Source organism: Sinohyriopsis cumingii, chromosome 16 (assembly GCF_028554795.1).
Source record: "Sinohyriopsis cumingii isolate HCF-2022 chromosome 16, ASM2855479v2, whole genome shotgun sequence".
Classification (NCBI taxonomy): Eukaryota; Metazoa; Mollusca; class Bivalvia; order Unionida; family Unionidae; genus Sinohyriopsis; species Sinohyriopsis cumingii.
Window position 1 is genome coordinate 39186344 of NC_142976.1, and position 20801 is coordinate 39207144.

At 34.7% G+C, this 20801-nt stretch overlaps 1 protein-coding gene across 1 annotated transcript; it reads right to left on the reverse strand.

Moving 5' to 3' along the window:
• Window positions 1-1306: 1306 nt before the first annotated feature.
• LOC149780250 (uncharacterized) lies at window positions 1307-20647 on the reverse strand. The gene is made up of 9 exons (XM_089937058.1): window positions 20516-20647; window positions 15250-15309; window positions 13573-14081; window positions 12132-13028; window positions 10955-10982; window positions 9777-9949; window positions 9043-9283; window positions 7713-8034; window positions 1307-6619 (listed from the first exon to the last, which is right to left on the reverse strand). Exons 1-9 carry the CDS (start codon window positions 20616-20618, stop codon window positions 5872-5874), a joined length of 3081 nt encoding a protein of 1026 aa, XP_089793184.1. The 5' UTR covers window positions 20619-20647; the 3' UTR covers window positions 1307-5871.
• Between the last annotated feature and the right edge of the window lie 154 nt (window positions 20648-20801).

A 20801-nucleotide genomic window follows, 5' to 3' on the forward strand; every position in this document is an offset into this window, starting at 1 on the left:
TGGCATCAATAAAATAAATGTAACTTTAATATTACTCCTCATTAGTTTTGTTACTTTGTTCCACTGATTTTATCAATCATCTTCCCAGTTGGTTATTTATACATTTTATAAAACAATTGAACATTCTCTTCTTAAAAATAGCTTGCAATATGAGCTAATCTTGTATGGGGAAGGATCTTTCTTAGGAAAATTTTGCTTAGCTTGAGCATGTTCCTCACTGATTCAAAGACAAGCAGCTAGTGTGTATGTGTTATGTACATCATCAAAATTCACATGAAACAGAGCCCTACTTTTATCATAAACAATATGCTTATTAATCAAAGCTCTCTTATGAATGTAATTTGCTATTTTTGTTAGGGTTCACTTCCTCCCCAAATAAAGTACAAACTGAACTAAACTATTCATTCAAACAACAGTTAAAATTAACTGTTTTAAAAATAGTTTGGGACTTTTGGTAAGTATAACATCATTAAAAGTTGATTTTTGGTCTTTAACAAGATTACTTAGATGAAACATATCACTAAAAGTGTTTGAAAGATTTAACATTTTTTAATATTAGGCAGATCATAATTATGGTCACCTATTGCTACTATTTGGTCACAATTCAAGAGAGATTTGTCTAAGGCTTCACATGGGTTCCCATTAAAAATGGGGTCGGACAAAGATGGTGCTCTATTTAGACCAAAATTCCCCATTTGCTAATCATCATTATTCAGTTCAATACAAATATTCTGAATGTGTTTGCATTCCATTTCTGACCTTGACCTGACAGAAAGATCTGATTAAATGAACAATGCCAGTCCTCATCCCAAATGTTCTATCCTTAGATAGCCTAGAGCAAGGGAATGTAAACAGATAATACCTGAAGCACAAGTGGAGTTTAGTATCAGTTCTGCAACATGTCAACAATTCAATCAGCAAAAGAGAGAAAATAATTCTCCATATTTTTATATGAGACTACTTATATTCAATACCTATGGTAATTATAAGTCATTTCCAATTTGCAACTTTAGAGCTTCTGAGCCTGGTGAGGAGAAAATTCATGCTTGTACTGAAAACTTTAGTTTTCTTGATCATCACTTCCAGCTGGTGGAATGAAAAAGAAAAAAGTATCTTGGCTTTGCTCGAATGAAAAATAGCAACACAAAAAGCTAATTTTAATGCTTTAGTCTACCATGTCTGGTCCTTTTATTTCAATTATTTTTAAGCCTCCTTCCATTTGCATGGACATGATGGCATGCAAACATGATAGATATACAAAATATTCTATTAAATGAAATACAAGAAAAGTAATGTAGGCAAAAGTTTATTGAAATACTGATTCCACATACACAGATGAATTAAGTAAATCAAAATGACAATGTGAAAAATGAAAAAATGAGAATGACAATAGGCCTTAATAATGAAAAAAAGTTACTTATTATAATTTTTAGAACTCTTTCACGTAAATCCACACATTTCCACCTTGACTCATTCAAATATACGAAATAATTATAATCTTCCACACAATACAAATATAGCTTTGAACACATCTGGCATATAAAAGTTCTATACAAGATTATTTTCAGTTAGCATATCACAGCTATTTTAAAAATTAAGTCAGAGCTTAAAGATGATAAATCTAGTTACTAACACAAAATCTGGAAAACAAGTGGTTCTTATAAAAGGATAAACATGCATAAAAAATAATGGTGTAGGAATAAATGACTCAATAAATGGTCCACTCTCTTTCCATCAAAAATATGCTAATCTTGATATTATTTTAATCAAAATGCCATGAAACAGATTATTTTCTTCCGTTAGACAAAGTGAGGCACCACAAATCATGTAAAAAAAACAAACAATGCAGACAAAATTAAATATAAAAAGCTCATATTCTGTGAGTATTGGAAACAATGTTTATAGAGAACTTTCATGGTTCCCGAGTTATCTCAACCTCTAGTGAAAATGGACAAATTCAGAAGAAAACCAACGTACCACCAGTACTTATAGGCCTAATTTTGCTTCCTGAGAGCACTACTTTAATGAATCCAGATGTGGGGAGTGGAACCATTGTGCAGGTTTTAAATACAATTCCATTATTTTCAATCATCAATCGGCAACTGCTGATACAATGTCTACCAGTGTCTTGTGCATAACACTAAAATTATTTTATCCACAAGTATTAACACCCCTAATCGCAATAGATTTGGTCTAAAAGATAAATAACAGTTCAAATAGAATTAACCATTACCAATAAGATTATGAAGAGTATCAACATACAAAAGATATGAGCAATACTAATTTTAAATTTCATCTTTCAGTATTGTTAGTGACAAACATTTTGCACATTTGTTAAATGTAAATAGCAACTTCTACTTTTCCCAGTATTAGTGAATCAATATTAAATTCAACATCCTGATTCAAACAGCAAAGTAAATTTGCTAGATGATAAATACCAAAGCTATAATAATCTGGGTAAGATCTTATCACTTGTATTAGAACATGCAATTCATGTCTCCCACAGTTTGGAAACCACAGTGGATGAGAATTTGCCAACATACCAAATTTGAATGAAATCATGTGTTTTAAAAAATGGAATTAGGCAAGGAAATTAAACTGTGTGTATGAAGAAAACTGAGGCCAGAGCTCTACCAAAAAGACTTAAAACCTGAACTCTTCTGAAAAGTCCAATAAAAGTTATCTTGTGGAAACAAGGGTTGGAGTCTTCAGTGTTCAGGCTGTAGTGTTGCTAAAAGATAATTTTAAAAACTGACAAGTAAACAGTGAGGTATCAACTGAAGTTGGGCACCCAATTTGGTTTAAATCTAGTGATAATAAATAGTCATTATGTTGAGTAACATAAAACCCACTTGATACTGGCAATCAGAGGTCATAACTCTACCAAAATGATGACTGCACACTGAATATGGCTGAAATTCAATAATGATCACAAAAGAGTTGGTGTGTAGAAACAAAAGGGGAGTTAATCCAAAAATTTGGGTCAATAACTTTGCAAAAACATTGATAACTAGTAACCTCATTTGAGATGTTGTCATTCTGAAACTGTAGATCAAATTAAGCTGAAATCCATGAAGAAGAGCCCAATATTGTGTAGAAATAAAGGATTGATTTACATAATTTGGGGTAAAAAATTATGACAAAGAACACTTAAAACTGAACTCATCTAAAATAGGCAGTACATAAAATCTTGTTCGAAATTCAAATAATAATAATATAAATGTGCACACAAAAAATTATATGCATAATTTAGACATTTTTAACTCAGCCAAATAATGCTTGAAATCTAATAATAATTAAAAAAGTAACTGTGCCAAACAAAAGTTGGACAGTTTCAGACATAATTTAGTAAACTGATGTTCTGGTATGAAGATCATAAATCACATCAGCAGCTTTCTGGGTTGAAAGCACTGGTAAATAGTATTATCTACTATCATTATATATTTTTTAAAGAAATTTATATATTTTTAATAATACCAGAACCAAAAAAAGTACTATTAATCCAAACAGACCTTGATGTCTTTAAGCTAGCCGGTTTTAGGAGGGTGTTTTATCTCTACTTTCATTGATACATGTCTGTTCCACTTTTGTTTCTGCACAATTACTATTTTATGTATTATTGGATTTTTATTTATAAAAGAATCTTCTGTGCAGCTTTATTGACAAGGCCTCAAATGACTGTGATTTTTAGCATACTACATCATTTTATGGAGTGACAGCTGCCAATTGTCCACATCGCTCTCTATGATTCTGCATAATAAAATGTATTTAGTGTTTTTGAATTTGAATAAATCTGCTTTGAAGTTTAATTCTGATAATGTATTGCCTACAAGAGATGGCTAGGAGTAATCTAATGTATCAACCAAGCATGGCAAGGCAGGCAGTTTTAAAGCTAATGTATTGCCCTGTAAGAGGTGGTAGGCATTGCCCAGAAAGACACAGTAGTTAGTACATCTTCTACTGTATCACCAATTTAGACACAGCAGGCAGTTTTACAGCCAGTGTATTGCTCTACAAGTGGTGTCTGGCAGTTTTACTTACAATGTTAGTTATTGCCCAGAAAGCCATGACATGCAGTACATCTACCAAGTTTGACACGAGTGCTGCTGGTTTTACCTCAAATGTATTACCTTGCAAGTGATGGCAGGCAGTAGATCCTGAATGTATCACAAGTAAGACATAGCAGGCTTTATTACATCCATTCTACTGCTTGGCAAGAAAGTGCATATTGATGGAAGGAAAGATAATTTAGTAAACTCATATTCTGGTATTAACTCCACAAATCACATCAGCAGCTTTCAGAATTGAAAGCACTGGTAAATAGTATTACATACTATCATTAGGTATTTTTTTTAAAAATAATACCCAAGAATACTTACAACAATACCAGAATAAAATAAAGTACTATTTATACTAATTGATGTAGTATTGTTGCTAGCCTGTTTTAGGAGGGTGCTTTATCTTTTCCTTCCATTATTATGTCTGTTCCTACCTTTATTTCTACAAAATTACTCTCTTCACTATTATTGGATTTCAACAAAATCTGATGTACAGTTCTCTTTTGGTATGACCTCAAATGTTAGTAATTTTCAGCATTCTACATTGTCATTTTATTGAGTTATGGCCTGCAAATCATCTAAATCACCCACTGTAACTCTGCACAATGGCTCTATTTAGTAATATCGGTTTCAACAATTGACTGTCCATAGAACTGCATTACAACATGATACTGGATCACCTCTCATTCCTACATACATTAATACTCAACCTCTGAGCAGCTTTGTACTCAGCTCCCTCAACACAAGCACAACACAATTCATTTTAAAATTTCAGCCACCTGACCTTTAAAAAAAAATTCTTCATCCTGATAATATTTCAGAAAGATTTCTCTAATGTATATGTTCCATCCTCATAAAGCACAGTATTTGCATAATTGATGACTGAAATTAAAAACTTCGTTGCATAATTATAAAAAAAATATGATAACATATTTATCAAACGACAAACCATAAACAAAAAAATACACAAAGAATTATGATGCTGAAACATGTCAAAGATCTGTTTTTAAAAAGGATGTATTTTCATTTTTCTGGGAAAACATACTCATTGGTGTTACAGATAAGAAATTAATGTTGGTATATTTTAGAAACAAATGTGTGCCAGTTGTTTGGATGGGAAGGTACTTGGTAAGGAGACACCTGACTTAGAAATAAGTGATTTTTTAAAATTATTATATATTTGTGAGAAATTGACAGACAAGAAGGGAAAATTAAGTTCTTCCCATACACATTTGTATGTTTCTGTACTAAAATCAATAAATGTTTGACCGACTGAAAATTTCATACCTAAAGAAACATGCATTTGAGACATTAAAGTTTTATAAATTTTTATACAAGTTATGATTAAAGCATGAACTATCCACTGAGCTCTTTTTCAAGAATAATGAAAAATACCTCCACAGCTGAATGAAATTAGAATACATTCAATTCATTGGAATCAAAAGCGTAATTGGTCCCAAACACAGCTACTGACATAGCTTTAAAAAATCCAAAGTTATCTATATTTAAATTTGTTTGATGTTATAATTCTTTGCAAAAACATGGAATCTGTCAAAACCACTGTGAAACCCAATGAGTCAAAATCTGATCCCAAATGATAAATAGCCATTTTCTTGAAACTTTCTGAATGTTTAAAGAAAAAAAAGTTGTAAAATATTTAAAAATTGTTCATGAAAAAAATACATCTGCAAGAAATGTTTTAAAAATACATTTTTAACTAAAGAGGCCACAATGAACATTATAGATACATTTTTATAAAAACAATTGCACACACATAGACAATAAAACTGCAAGAAATGTATTTATACAAATTTCAATCATGAAAGCCAGGAACATTAGGAGCTCTGAGTTTATATCTCCTTCTAAGATGTGATGCAGATGAGGCTGAGGTGACTGGTGTTGAGGGTGGATGTGGCTGATGAATCTTAGGTGATGGAGTGGGAGGAGGATGTGGATAATGGATATATGGCTCCTCCTCATCTGGTGTCATGGTGTGATCATCAATACCCCAGGCACCAACTTCAACTTCGTGTATGACATTTCTCTCAGACCAAGCCTGGCGAGGCAGTGGTGGTGCTTTTGGGACTGGGTAGGAATGAGGTATGTTTCCTCTTAACAAGACATCATGCAGAACAGGACTTGGTGATCTCCCATTAATTGGAGCCAATATTTCTTTTAAATTTTTCTTCAGTGGAGGCTTAGGTAGGCTAGCAGGCTGAAAAAGTACATCATAAGCTTTACCCAGTTTCCTACCCTGTATTGGATCAAATGGTCTGTTTATGCTTGGTATGGTTGTAGGAATTCTGGCACTCTCCTTTGCAAGGTCATGGCTGATATCTGAAATTGGAGTTTTACTCAAGCTGATGGACTTTCCCTTGATTCTGCCAAGATCTGATATTGTTGTAGCTTGCATGGGGGTCTGAAGGGGTGGTCCTCTAACAACAGGGAGGCTGTTCCCTCTTCTTGGGAAAGGGTTTGGGGCAAGCAGGTCAGGTTTGGGAAGAGGGGGAGGCAGATTGGTTCTCCAGAGTTCCCTCCCATCTTGGCCCTCATCTGTTTCTCTGAAATTAGCACAATATATGGTGATGATATTAAAAGTATTTGACAGCAGCTTGGGTTACTTGGTGGCTGGGTCTATTTCTACTACCAGCTCTGGCATATATCTAGTGATTTTTAAATCAAAGTAACATACTTGTATCATATATGTCTTATCTACTACTGCTACCATAAAAATTCATCTTATATGAGTAGATGGACAAGTCAAAGCACTGTTGATTAAACTTCTGGGGTCAAAGTTTACAATAGTTTGAGTTTTCCATGGTCACAGACATGAGAATATGTTACAATGTGTTAGCAGACATGAGAAAGTGTTACAATGTGTTAGCTGATATGAGTATGTGTTACAATGTGTTAGCAGATATCAGAATGTGTTACAGTGTCATAGACTAGAGTCATCTGAGTGATGATGAGTATCTGAGTGATTGACATTTGAGTTATTACACGTTTACATTATATAAACTAATAAAAGTATAAATGAAGGACCATTCCTAATAGTTAAGTACAAATATATTCATTTTAAAGACTTCTTTTCATCGTGAGTAGTATCATGCTTTTATTTAATCATTCAAAAGGAAATGTATCCAGATATTGACATATGTAAAAGACAAATGGATCTGTAAACAGGTAGCATTCAAGATGATAGTGAAATTATATCAAGAGCAAGTGTTTCTTATATCTCTGAGTTTAACATAATGCATTCTTAAATAGTCGTCAAATGAATGTCGTGTTACATGGACAGCCTCCTCTAATGTTGCACATTCTCTGTGTTTGATTTTGTTGATATTACAGCGTTGGAGATTTGAAATGTGACATCCAGGATAAACATGTAACAGCTGCTATTGAAACCCTAATAAATATTTATATATTACACATTTCTAGTCTATAATATTTGTAAACATTTATTTAAAAAAAACTTTGAATAAACTTAAAGAAGAAATATCATGCAATAAAAAAAATATTAGGTTAAATAGATTCATCAATTAAACATTCAGCTCTAAAAGACAGAAGGACTATAATAAGGTTTAAATATTGGGGCAAAACTTGTTAAAAATAAATTATGAACTGCATGCTGTCTGATTATACCCCAATATATACCTCTGTTGTGCATCTTCTTTCAAAGTAGTGGATCCCTTATACATTCCCAGCTGGTCATCCTGATCATTATCCAATGGCAGAGTTGTATTCCTAACAGGCACTGTGCCATCATATGGTTCTCTGGATTTTGGAGAGCTGGGATACTGCACAGAACTTGCTGCCTGAATGGAACCTGATTGACCAGTGGTCATCTCAGAATCTCCTAGTTCCTTGGGCCAAATCGGGTCACTGTGACCCGATGGGATAGTAACATTATCATCATCCTGACCAACAGCAGCACTTCTTATATGGAGGTTTTCATCCCCAGGATATTTGCTGGAACCTGATTAGAATAAACAAACATGAATTTTATTTTAACTCTAGTGCAGTCAAATATCAAGAAATATAAAAATTACTATTTCAAAACACAGACTGAAGACTTACTATTTTCTTAATTTCTTTGTAACGTTTTATTTTTTATTGTTTATTCTTTATTTTCTTGTCATGTTATTCTTTATTTATTCTTTGCATTTTTAAAGCACATATTTATTTTCTGTTCATGTATATGCATATTGTACTTGGTTCTTTATCTCTTTTTGATTTAAAACTTGCACTGTTCAAGTCTAGTGTGCTGCACAGTGCATACACAGCAGAAGTAGAAGAATGATTATTCTTGGGTGAAAGGGTATGTGGCCTGGACCTATTGTATTTGGAAAACTAGAAATGTATCCATATTTAACAAATGTCTCTCTAATAAAATGGAACTAAATAGAAAAATTCTAATTCTAGAACTGTCAAAACTCCATTACAAATTCTGTCAGAAAAAAATGACAATCAAACTTGCCCTTGGTCTTTCAAACATAACGCATCATGTCCAAATTGTGCTTCTGTTCATGCAGTATGTTAAAAGTTACAGAGTGCAAACAAAATTCATGATGAAAAGAAACGGGTAATATTTTATATCAACTCCATAAACACATCATGGGCATACCAAACTGATTACTTGGGAATAAACTTCTCAGGACTGAAATGTTGTAGCTGGGAATTCTGCATAATCCTATCCACTACTACATAGGAAATTTGGTAGGGTATCTTTTTAAAATTTAAATAATGAATCAGTTAATGTGTTATATATTTTGTGATGGCCTACAGACTATTACAGTTATTTTGCAATCACTTTCATCTCAATATAACTTCAACTTCATAATTAGGTAATTTAATTAGCTGCCAATTATAATGTAGATAATCCTAATGAATTGTGCTACACTTCAAGGATTTTGGCCAGGTTTTAGCCACAGTATGGGGCCAATAGCTATGGAACTCATAGTACCATAAGGTCAATAATTTTTACCTTTGTGACCAGATGATGTGTTATAGTCAGCCTTCTCTTCCTCCTCCTTCTGCTCCTCCTCCTCATACTCATAGCCTTTTTGATCATCCTTATCTTCATGAAAAACCATGTCCAGTTTGTTTTTGTGCAGACCTTTATCTTTATTCACAGGCTCCAATGCCTTGCTGACAACACTCTGAGCTTGCTTCCAGCCATTCTGATTCAACAGGCTGACAAATTTTTGTGTGATTTCTAAAATGGCCTGAAAGTAACAAGAGCACTGTTAATTGTTCAACTGATAGGTACAGGTCCCTCACTATGAAGACCTTCAGTGTATCATTGTCTTCTTTATCACCACCCTCAGTATATCACTGAAGTATATGTAGATATGTCCATGGACCTTATAGATCAATAAAAGTTTAGGACGGCTATTTAATTTACATCACTTCAATGTAGTTCTATGCTGATGGTAACTGATCATACTATGATTTCACATCATTAAAAGCCTGTTTAATTTTGATGAATTATTGTGGTATATTTTTATTACCATTATATGCACTGTCATGACACAATCTTTACGTAACAAAATACAGTCTTTATCACTTATTAAAACCATTTGTCTAAACTGCTGTTTTACTTGATACTTTGCCATCTACATATATATATATATATATATATATATATATATATATATATATATATATATATATATATATATATATATATGAAAGAATTCCTGCTAATTACTGCTCTACCTGATAGTGTATGTCCTGCTTGCTGGTGGCAATATCAACTGGCTTAAGCACTGGTGCTGTACCAGCAAGGTGGCTGAGAGTCTCTGTGTGGGTTGTATCAAATGGAAGGTTTTCAACAGGCTGACTTTCATTCGTAGAGATGTTGCTGTTCATCATAAAGTCATCCTGCCCATCTGTTTGATTTACAAAATATAAAATATTTCAAATGAAATGATCCTTTTTATGTTTTAAATCTATATACTTTTCCTTGAAAAAAACGCCAAGGTCAGTGAGTGGTTTGTTAATAAAATGTATATCCTAAAAATCATATTTATGACAAAGTGTCATTACTGACTGACCATATTGTATCATACTTTTGCATATGGATTGTTTGCTTGCCTCTTCCCTTGAACTTATCACCCCATACCGTAAACTACAAATCAGCTTTTCTTCAACATCAAATTTTTAAGTCTGGTTAAAGCTTTTCATGTACATGTTTTGTAATAAAAATCACTTAAACTAACATGTCACATGGATTCTTATTTGGCTTTACTTTAATAAAGCTCTAGTGTCCTATGTAAATATGGTAAAGCCTGTCTTCAGAAGTCACCTCTGCAGTGGAAAGAAGTGGCCACAAAAACAGATGATTGCTTAACACAGGATCATTTTTGCAACAACTGGCATATGGGTTTTTGCAATCTGAATATAATCAAGAGCCAAGTAAAATTAGTAGATTTGACAGGTACTAGTAAAGAATCACTCTCTGGTGACCTTTGTAATTCCAGGTCTACTTATTTTTAGTAACCTATCAGATAAGGATTTCATCTTGAATTAGGGAGTCATCATTAGAAATGTCATGTTCTAAATGGCATTTTCTACATTTTAAAATATTTAAAGTCTAAGCTAAATTTTGAATGAATGGTCAGCAAAGCATAATGATGTATTTGTGTCTTTCTAATCTCTGTTGGAGATCTCAATTTTGATCAGACTGTGGTTCCTGTGGATGTTATTTTGTAAGACAGGTGACTGCTTCACAAAGGTTACCTTCAAGGCAAGTTGACTGTAAAACATTATGATAGTGGTAAAATGTAGATTTAAGTAACAATACACAGGTAGATATCCAGTTTACTAAAAGGTGTTGAAATCAAAACTTTGATCATGAAGTTTAATTTTAAATGTATATGTGATATGAGTCTCACCTGGAAATTTCCTCCATGTTCGGTTTTCCTGTGAAAAAAGAATTTTTTGTTCAATAAATATGAGCTAAGAAACAGTTTTATAATGTCAACACAAATTATGCAAAACATAACAGTATCTTAACTTGAACATTTATTCTTAAAGCGTGAATCTATAACTCATTAAACTGAGAGATGTAATTTTGCATCAAGAGGTAATACCCTCTCTCCATGGCTTGCAACGTCAAGAAGGTTCACAATAGACTCACGCAGATGCTATTAGAGATGAAAAGGAGGATGTAGTTTCACAATGATGTCAAGTAACACAGACATTCTCCACACTAAAAAATATATCTGAAGAAAGAAAATGTAGTTTTGAGGCCCAATTTTCTTACCAAAAGAAATCTGCAGGTGCAAGAATGGTTTCTGTCTGGATTTCAGACTTCCACCCATAATATTTAAAGCAGACCTGATCAAACTGCGCATGGGCAGATGAACCTTAGTGAAAAAATTAGGTAACTTTGAGATTGGGCTAAAATGAGGCAAGCATGAAATATATAATGGATCCAATAAAAAATGAAAGTTCAATTTTCACCCATCTAGCTCACGTATAGGCTTGAAAGCCAATCCTAAACAATCTCTATTACATATCTTGGCAAATGTCAACAGGAAAATCCCTATAAATCAGACATACATGGATTCCACTGGAAATAACAAGAAAAACTGTCTTATACCTCCGTTTTAAGTGGAAATGAGAAAAAGCTCACGGTTTCAGCACTTCAAATGTAAAACTGTCTACATGAGCATAAAAGTTGTACTCATTTTCAAAACTTCAAATCTGATCACATTAAGTGTGCCTTCATATTGTTACAGCATGCAGGAGAGCGCACTGAGCCTGTTCCACATCCCTGAGCTTTGCATTCACTGTTTAGAACACAACAAACCTTCATAAGCATATGATCTTTATAACCTTTGTTGCCAAAACTCAATATATAATATATGTGCTCTGGGTTAGTTATTTTAGAACATCAAGCAACAGCCTTAATATAAATTATGCTGAGAGAAGAAAGATTCTTTTTTGCTAATGAAAATAAAAATACACAGTTCTGACTGAAACAATGCTTATAATGCATTTTAAATAATAACAGGTCTTGTGATATGTTTATACAGGCAGAACAGAAAATACAAATATTAAATTAACCTGGTATGAGCTGTATTCTGAATTATATGGTGCAAATAAATGTATCTTGGTGATGTTGGTATCAAAGGTGACACTCTTTCTCTTCTTGATGGTGGGACTTGCATTCACTGTTTTAACTGGGACAGGACCTAAACCAGCCATCATGCTTAAGGTTTCATTAGAAAGGTGAATCACATCCACTGAGGAAACATCTGATTCTGATGGCTTGTCTGCAGCTTTTTCATTTTGTTCACCCAGATCTCCTTCTTTAGATTTTATCTCAAAGGTTGGATCCTGGCCAGGCACTTCAGCTGCTTCAAGGGACTCCTTTCTGGCTTGATCTCCTTTTAGCTCAGCATTGTTAGCCTCATCTTTACTCCTCTCATATTCAGCTTTGCCAACCGATGGAATCTCAACACTTTCTGAAGATTTATTCGCTTTTAGCTGATGCCAACTGCTCATCAGCTTTTTATCTGTCAAGACTCGGCTAATGACATCATGGACCAGTGCATAGGCTTCATCTTTAAGAAGTTTCTCAAGTTCTTGGTCCACATTGGTACAATTTAAGTTTTTCTTGATCTTGCTACTTGTTTCTCTTTGCTCCTCTTCATGGATGTCAGCTACACCAGATTCTTCTTGTTTAGAAACAACTGGACTTTCTTGATCAGACAAAACATCAACATTGTTTTTAGCCTGCAATCTTGCTTCATTGTCAATCAGAGATTCTTTTGCATCTTCAAACTCTTTTGAAGGTTTGTTCCTTTTGGATGGTTCTCCTCTTTCCCTTTCCTCATTTTCATTTCCAACTTTTCTGCTGATTATTTCCATTATCTGACCCTTAGGATCTTCTATAGTCTGTTCCTCATCTTTATTACTATTGATCTCCTTTTCTGAGCTGTGTCTTCTAGATGTTCCCTCCTGAAAAGAAACAATATCTATATTAGCTTTCCCACTTTTTAGGACCTTAATGTTTTCTCCATTGTTTGAATCCAAATGGTCTGCTAAAGATTCTCTTTATTTTTTTTCCCATGATTCATCTCTATTTGATTTTTGTTGAAAACCACATCATCCATAACTGAGTTTGCTTTTTGATGTATTTGATTTGCCCATGATCTGCGTTAAAGGTTTCATTTTCTTTCCTTCTCAACTACTTTCTCTCTCTATGACCTCTTTGCTTTTTAATAACTAGAATGCCCTGAATTTCCGATTTTTCTTGGATATCTATGTACTGTTTATCATCTACATCTAATGTTATTTCTTTCCCTTTACAAATTTTCTCTCTGTCATCCCTTTGCTCTTCAATATTCTATTACAATTTTGATTTTCCTTTAATGACCATTTTCTGCATATTATCTACTTGAGATGATGTTCTATCTTTCCTATCTCTACATTTTTTCTCATTTTCATCCCTTTGCTTCTTCCTACCATCAATATCCTGCACTTGTGATTTCACTGTGCTCACCTTGTCTTCATTTTCATCCTCAAGCTGAGTCTTGCTCATGGCTTTCCTTGATTTTCTCTCATGCACATCAGATTCATTAATGGTGTTAAGCTCACTCCTGAAATCAGAAGAAGCCTTCTTCTCTGGGACTGCCTCTATATCAAGATCTGCTGGATTTCCTTCATCTTCTTTTTCCACACTCTTGAGAACAGAAGTCCTGGATTCTTCCTCCTCATGCTTGTCCATCCCAGCAACTTCTCCAAAGAGTCTCTTTTCTTTTACCTTCTCCACATTCCCTTCAGCTTTCTTCTTCTCATGTTTATCTCTCCTTGAAACTCTTCCTTTAGATCTCTTTTCATTGGAATGGCCACTGCTCTCCTCATTTTCCCCATCTCTCCTCCTTCTGGGCTCCTCATTTTCTTTTACTGTGATGATTCTGTTATATCTTTCCCTAACATCCTTACCCTGTTTGCTGCCTCCTGCAAAATTATTTTCTCCAGCAACAGCATGATTTTGTCTGTAACCTGGTTCTGCAATAAAACGTACAAGCCAGACTAGGTACACGTTGAAGTATTTTTTGAGAGTAACTCTATTTTAAATGTACACAAAGAAAAAACTGTTGAAAAAACACCGTTCACCAAAAATAATACTGGACAATATTGATGAGGTACTTGCAGACATTTTATGGTAAGAACGTCCAACATTCTCATGAGGCAAACTTTGAAAATAAGAGAAAATTTATCAAACTTCACACACATTTCCTGAAAGCAGCTTTTTAAATATAATCGGAAATGAATCTCCTATGATCTTTGACAACAATTCAATCACGATTCAAGATACCAGCCAGCATAAAAAAGATTTGCCAGTAATTGTTTAAACTTATTTATGCATAAGTGCATGTTGTAATAAAGTGTAACAAAATCAATAGATCCATTAATTTATTTCAACATTATCAAATATATATGTGCAGCTAGCAAATACATGTACATATTGTATACAATATGATGACATTATAAAATAAAAATGATTCAATTATCAGGAAAACTTATTAAACTGGAAACACATACACTAAAAATGAAGGTGTCCATATTAATGAGGTTCCACTGTATATAATACGGGACTGTCCAACTATTAACTAAAATGAAGCTATTCAACTGAAATGATGAGAAACTCAAACATTTCCTTGTCCACCCATTATGCTGACAGCTATTATAATGTACATTTCATACTTCACTCAACTTTGTTATATCTGTTGATCATCATTTACTTCATGATTTAGTTTGTAAAAAAAGTCTTTGTTGAATATATCTTTGAGTTTCAATAAAACATCACTAACACTGTCATAATAACATTTCCTACCGTAACATAATAAAAAAAATTATACTGAAACCGAACATACAAATGAGCTGCTTTTCAAGGATCTACAATAGTTAACAAGCTGCCATATTTTCTTTACAATAACATGTTACCAAAGGTTATAATAAAAACATGTTTAAAGGTAAACACTATAGTTTTAAGAAATTTGTATCAGCATTTAATACCACCATATAATTAAACTGCCCTATAATTAAAAAAAAAATTAAATGACTGTACTAGCATATAACATGAACTGTGTTATAATGAGGGTGCCTTGTAGTGATGAAGTGCTGTATATCAATCATCTTTAAGTCATTCTATAATTCTTATGAATTATCTTACTTTTGGACTTTTGTGGCTTCTTAAACTTGCATCCAGTACAACTACAGCAACAAGTTCCATCTGTAAACAAATAAATGAAAAAAAAAAAAAATATATATATATATATATATATACACATGCATACACACATGTATTAAGTAATAACATGCAAGTCAAATTAATAAATAAAATCACTGAATTGAAAAAGATATATACATGTAGTTTTAAAGAAACATGATTTGTGAAAACTTCTGTGCCAATCTAAATATTTATATTACTAATTCAATTAATGTAAAAACAATTAAAATTACATTATTTTTGAAGAATGATTTTTATTCCTTCCTTAGTAATGGGGAATATATTTATATTAGCAAGTTAGTAGCCTGATATATAACTAAATTCTGCTTTGCTTCATCTTCTTGTGTCGTTTCAGCAAAATGTCATTTAAATGCTATTTATGCAACTTCAGAGCATGGAAGTCTACACTGTCTATGATATGCAGCATCTGTAATACGTGGTGGGAGGAAGTCTGGGCTACCATATTAGCTAGTTAGTCACATAATGATTTACTAATTTATGCTTTTAACTAGTTAGTCACATACTGATTTGCTAACATATACTTTATTCTCTTCTTAAATCATATCAGGATAAATGTTTACTAAATACATGAAATGCACATTCAAAGCCATAGTCCATTTAGCATTGAAGGGAAGGAAAAAGAGAGTCAGTGAAGGAAGCCCCCTGCATGTCTGAGGTCAGAGCATGGCATTCATTGAGAACATGGCCTAGCCAACTCCATCTCATTGTGGCAGTGTGTGTAAGTCTCTATGCATCGGCACCTTTTAGACTCAATTGTGACACCCAGCAATCACCGTGTTATGAAGGCGATGGCCAGGATTGACAGAGTCACTGAACAGGGCTGCTTACTATACCATGGCCAGGCTTTGACGGGTTCAGCCAATTTACTCCTGTTATGATGTGTCACGTGTGCGAGCCACGTCTCTCAAACCTTGTCATACCCTCCCTTTCTGGATGACCCAGTTAGGTCCATTGTTACTTTGGAGAAAAAATAGAGAAAGTTTAGAGGCAGACAGCTCAGGAACTGCGCATCCACCTTTCCGCTCAACCCACATAGGTGTTTGGAACCATTCAGACCCTGCCAGAGTGAAGGGATGTTAAGCAGCCTCAGGACAATGGATCTTCTCAGTCACATGTGCACCAGCATTGATTCCTAGGAGCAATTGTGCAGAGGTGGTTGAACTTAATTTTGAGCTCACTGGATCTCCCTATCTCCTCAGAAAGGAGGTAGGGGGAAGCCAGGTAATTTGGAAGGGCTTTAGGTTTTGTTAATCAACAATCCCCTCCCCTCTCTTCATCTCCCCTCTTCACAGAGGCACTGTCAGATCACAAGAAGAAGAATGCCTTTCTACAATAGGAGATATGATCACTCACCAAAAAAGAAACAGAAAACTTTGTAAAAAGTCGGTGGATATTGTGAAAAAATCACAATCCCCAGGGTGTTATTCAAGGCTGTTTCTTTTTCTGAACGCCAACCAATTCAAGATGAACATGGTGACTTCAATCCTCCTCTCCATCTGATGGAACAAGCATGCCATCAGTCTCAATACGACCAAAGCATACTTTTACATCCCTATCCACTCTGTGTCACAAACTTATTCTCCATCTTTTTGCTTACTGCAACACAGTTTGTCAGTTCAAAGTTCTCATTTTGACCTTAACATTAGCCCTTGGGCTTTTACCGAGATTATGGATTACATTGGCACCTTGTTCAAAATGACGTCATCTACAACAACAGCAGTGTACCTGATGATATCCTCCAGAAACATTTGGTAAGTTCTATTCTACCCTGAGGCAGGAATGATTTCTCTTTTACATCATCTAGGCTTTCTAGTGACTTGGGAAAAGTCAGCCCTTCTTCCATCCCAGAATTGTTGTCTATCTGGACATGGAATTTTTAATCAACTGGAATCTAGTGCAACTTCCTCCTGTTCGATCATTCCAGCATCAGTGTAGTCTGATAAATCAACCCCTCAAATCTGTGTTGATAATGATGGACAATATGTGGGTCTGATATCACCTATTCATTCAAATGTTCAATTTTGCTGCACACTTTAGACACTTACCAGTATTTGGTAACAGCCACATCTAGTGCAAAATTCAAAATGGCCATAGGACACTGGTGGTCTTTTTTTACCCCAACCCTCCTCTTCTTCTACATGCTTGGCCTGTATTCAGGCAACCTTGTCAGACAAAGTATTCAATCCTTTGATTGTCGAGAGAATGTTGAGAGCAAGAAAGCCCTCCAATCTGAAGGCTTACATCATCCCTCTGTGTGCCTCAATCCCTGAGCTGGCTGCCTTTTTATTGATAGCTTTAACGTCTGCATGGTGGTTAAGCAAGCTGTATGCCCTTTATGTTGACCCAACCTCTCTTCAGTTCAGATCAGATGGTTTAATGGGTCTCTTGACACAACCATTCTTTGTAACCCAAAAACAGCTACTACTGTCAGCAAACAGAGAGTCATCTCTAGCTCGCTTTTTTCCATTAGACAGGTTGAGAAAGCAGCCATACAAGATCCTGTTCATGCTATCAAGTATTACATGAAATGCACAGAAACCAGTAGTGGCACATGCAAACACCTCTTCCTTCCGATGTGACAAAGATTACTGCTCAGAAGCTTCAAGCCATCTCTGAGTCTTGTGTGCAAGTGCAACGTTTTGATCCAAGATATAATAGAAGCTGTTGGCTGGCAAGCAGAGTCAACCATTCTTGATCATCATCTCAGAGATTTAGTGCTCACAGAGGCAAACTTTGAATCAAGTAGATGACAGGACACATGGCCACTAGACCCAAATAGATCAATCATAATAACCTGTTAGCTTCAATGGATTTGCCAGTGAAACTATGTAGGTAAGAAGATTTCTATATTTATCTTCTTAGCCATTTGTTAGGGTCACAGGTCAAGTGACCCCAAGTTGTTGCGATCTAATTAGGTGAATGGGTTATCATTCACATGAGGATACAGTGATCCTTCCCTAGAAGGATACCCAAGGTAGAGGTCAGATGCTCTGCATCTCATCCTCATATTACTTATTCTCCTAATGTATTGTGATTGGAAAAATGTAATCAAAGGAGAAAGAAACTTTTTAAGTAAATTATATTACTCCAAAAATATTTACCATTATCCAATTACATTATTTAAAAACCCTCCCAACCACACCACCATGTGAACATCCTCATTAGTATTTCACTCAGCTAAAAACTAGTGACACCTTGTGGTGCCAAGGGGAGTTAATGGCCAAGAGTTATTGCCATCTATCTATTGATATATACAGAAAAAGATGATTTTCATCTTTTAGTAGGGCTGGATTCAAGAGGTAGCAGGCTACCATTCCTAATGTAATGTGATTAAGGATTCTCAAAGAAAACATAATTTTCCTAAAAATGTGCTTTCTCTCCCTCTTTCTGTGTGTGTGTGTGTGTGTGTGTGTGTGTGTGTGACATACACAGTGAAAATTCCCTGTACGTCTGCAAAATCAAAGCAGTGAAGTAGTCCCTATTTAAATCAGAGTTCCATGTATCACGGGTCTAAAAGTTAGTGATTGGTGAACATGTAAATTGTTATATATTTAACTTGTATTTGTTAGTTTTTCTCTATGATTACAGATTATGCATAATTGTATTTTGGACTTGATGTTGTCCAAAATCAAGATCACTGTGAACCTGACTAGGGACATTGATGTTTTTATTCTGTAAACAAATAGTGCATAGCTAACATTTCTCAAAAAAGTTTGGCTAAATATTAGGACAATAATAATAATAATAATGAGGACTTTGTATAGCTAATAATCTTTAGAAGCTCTAAGCCCTGTCCAACATTAGACAACACCTATAAGAAAAAAAAAAACATATAATAATATTATTACAAAAACAAACAACATGAAATTAGAAAAACTTAAAAAAATAAAAAAACATGCTGAGAATATTTCAGGTAGGAAACATTATTAGGTCTTTAAGTTTGTTCTTGCAATCGAAATAAGTGTGTTTTGAGAGCCCTCTTGAATGTGATCACTGTGTCTTTGTGTCTAAGTTCAGTGGGCAATTCATTCCACGTTGCTGGGCCCTGGTATGCAAAAGAACGCTGTCCATATGACTTTGTTTTCATAGTGGGAATAATGAGTATACTATTGTCAGAAGAGGAGCGTAAGTATCTTGCTGGTGTGTACACAAGGGTGAGGTCGGATAGGTATGTTGGACTAGAGTCCAACAGTGAAACGTAGCACAGAGAACAAATTTTATGTTTGATTCTCGATCGAATGGATAGCCAGTGTAGGGTACAGAGCAGCGAGGAGGTGTGCTCTGATCGTGGTACTCTAAGTATGATCCAAGCAGGTGTGTTTTGAACTTTTTGAAGTTTCTGGAGCAGATATTGAGATGAACCAGATATAACTGAGTAACAATAATGCAAAATTTAACTAAAATAAATATAACCTGACTGCCGCCTTTCTGTCGTTTGAGTGTATGAAAGAAGATATTTGTATGGGAAATATAGGTATTATGTACGAATTGAAATATAAGATACGACATACCCAGGGCCGGCGCTACCATATAGGCAAACTAGGCAGCCACCTAGGGCGCTGATTTCAAGGGGGCGCATTTTAAAAAAAAATGTATCGTTTATAAATTCTGAAATTGATATTTCCGGGGTGGGGGGCGCCAGAATCTAACCTTGCTTAGGGCGCCAGATAATCTGGCCGGGTCTGGCGCCGGCACTGGACATACCATACATGAGATGTATACGAAGTTACTTAGTTACCTCCAACTTAATATGCTTGTGTGCCGAACTGAGTATATTTCCTGTCGGTGTTTTCCCAAGCTTTGTTTATAAATGACGACACAGTCGTGGTTTTTTTAAATTTATAGTACAAGGTCTTCCCAACAGCAATCGCTCTCCCTGTTAAATCATAGCGCGCGACAGAAACCGGTGGTTGCGTCTAAAAATGTATGTCATCAATGAATTTGCGTTTAGCATTTCTCCAGAAATTTATACAATAATATTCAGTGTAATTTTTATGCACAAGGAGCGAAATAAACTGAATAAACCCAATTTAGAGGTATATGTAATCAGATTCTCCAAAATTACACCAATTACTGCAAAAAGCGACTCAGAGCGCGTACATGACATGCGAGTTGTACTACATACAGTACTGTATTGCGGAATACCACCAATTTCACATTGATGCTACTGCAATGTTTAAATTCTTACCTTCTCCCCTGCAAAGTATGATGTCTCTGAAGCGCCTCAGGTGTTCGATCGCAGTGACTGCGGTGTTTTCTACATTTATTTGATTTTCATTCACATAACTCATAATTTAGATCGAACGTTAATAAAGTTTCCATCTTGGCGGATGAGAATCGGTTGACTTGTACAGTAGTACAGACGATATTATGACGTCAGAGAAAGACGGCTTTACTTTCTCTCAGTATTTGTTGCCAATGAAAGTAAAATAGATTAGATACCCAGTCTCAAATATTAGTTTCTGCTTTGTTTT

Coding starts and splice junctions, on each gene's coding strand:
- LOC149780250 (XM_089937058.1), bottom strand. CDS start 20,618: ATGAGTTATGTGAATGAAAATCAAATAAATGTAGAAAACACCGCAGTC. Junction 15,310..20,515: donor CATACTTTGCAGGGGAGAAG/GTAAGAATTTAA, acceptor ATTTGTTTACAG/ATGGAACTTGTTGCTGTAGT. Junction 9,284..9,776: donor AGCAGGACATACACTATCAG/GTAGAGCAGTAA, acceptor TGTTACTTTCAG/GCCATTTTAGAAATCACACA.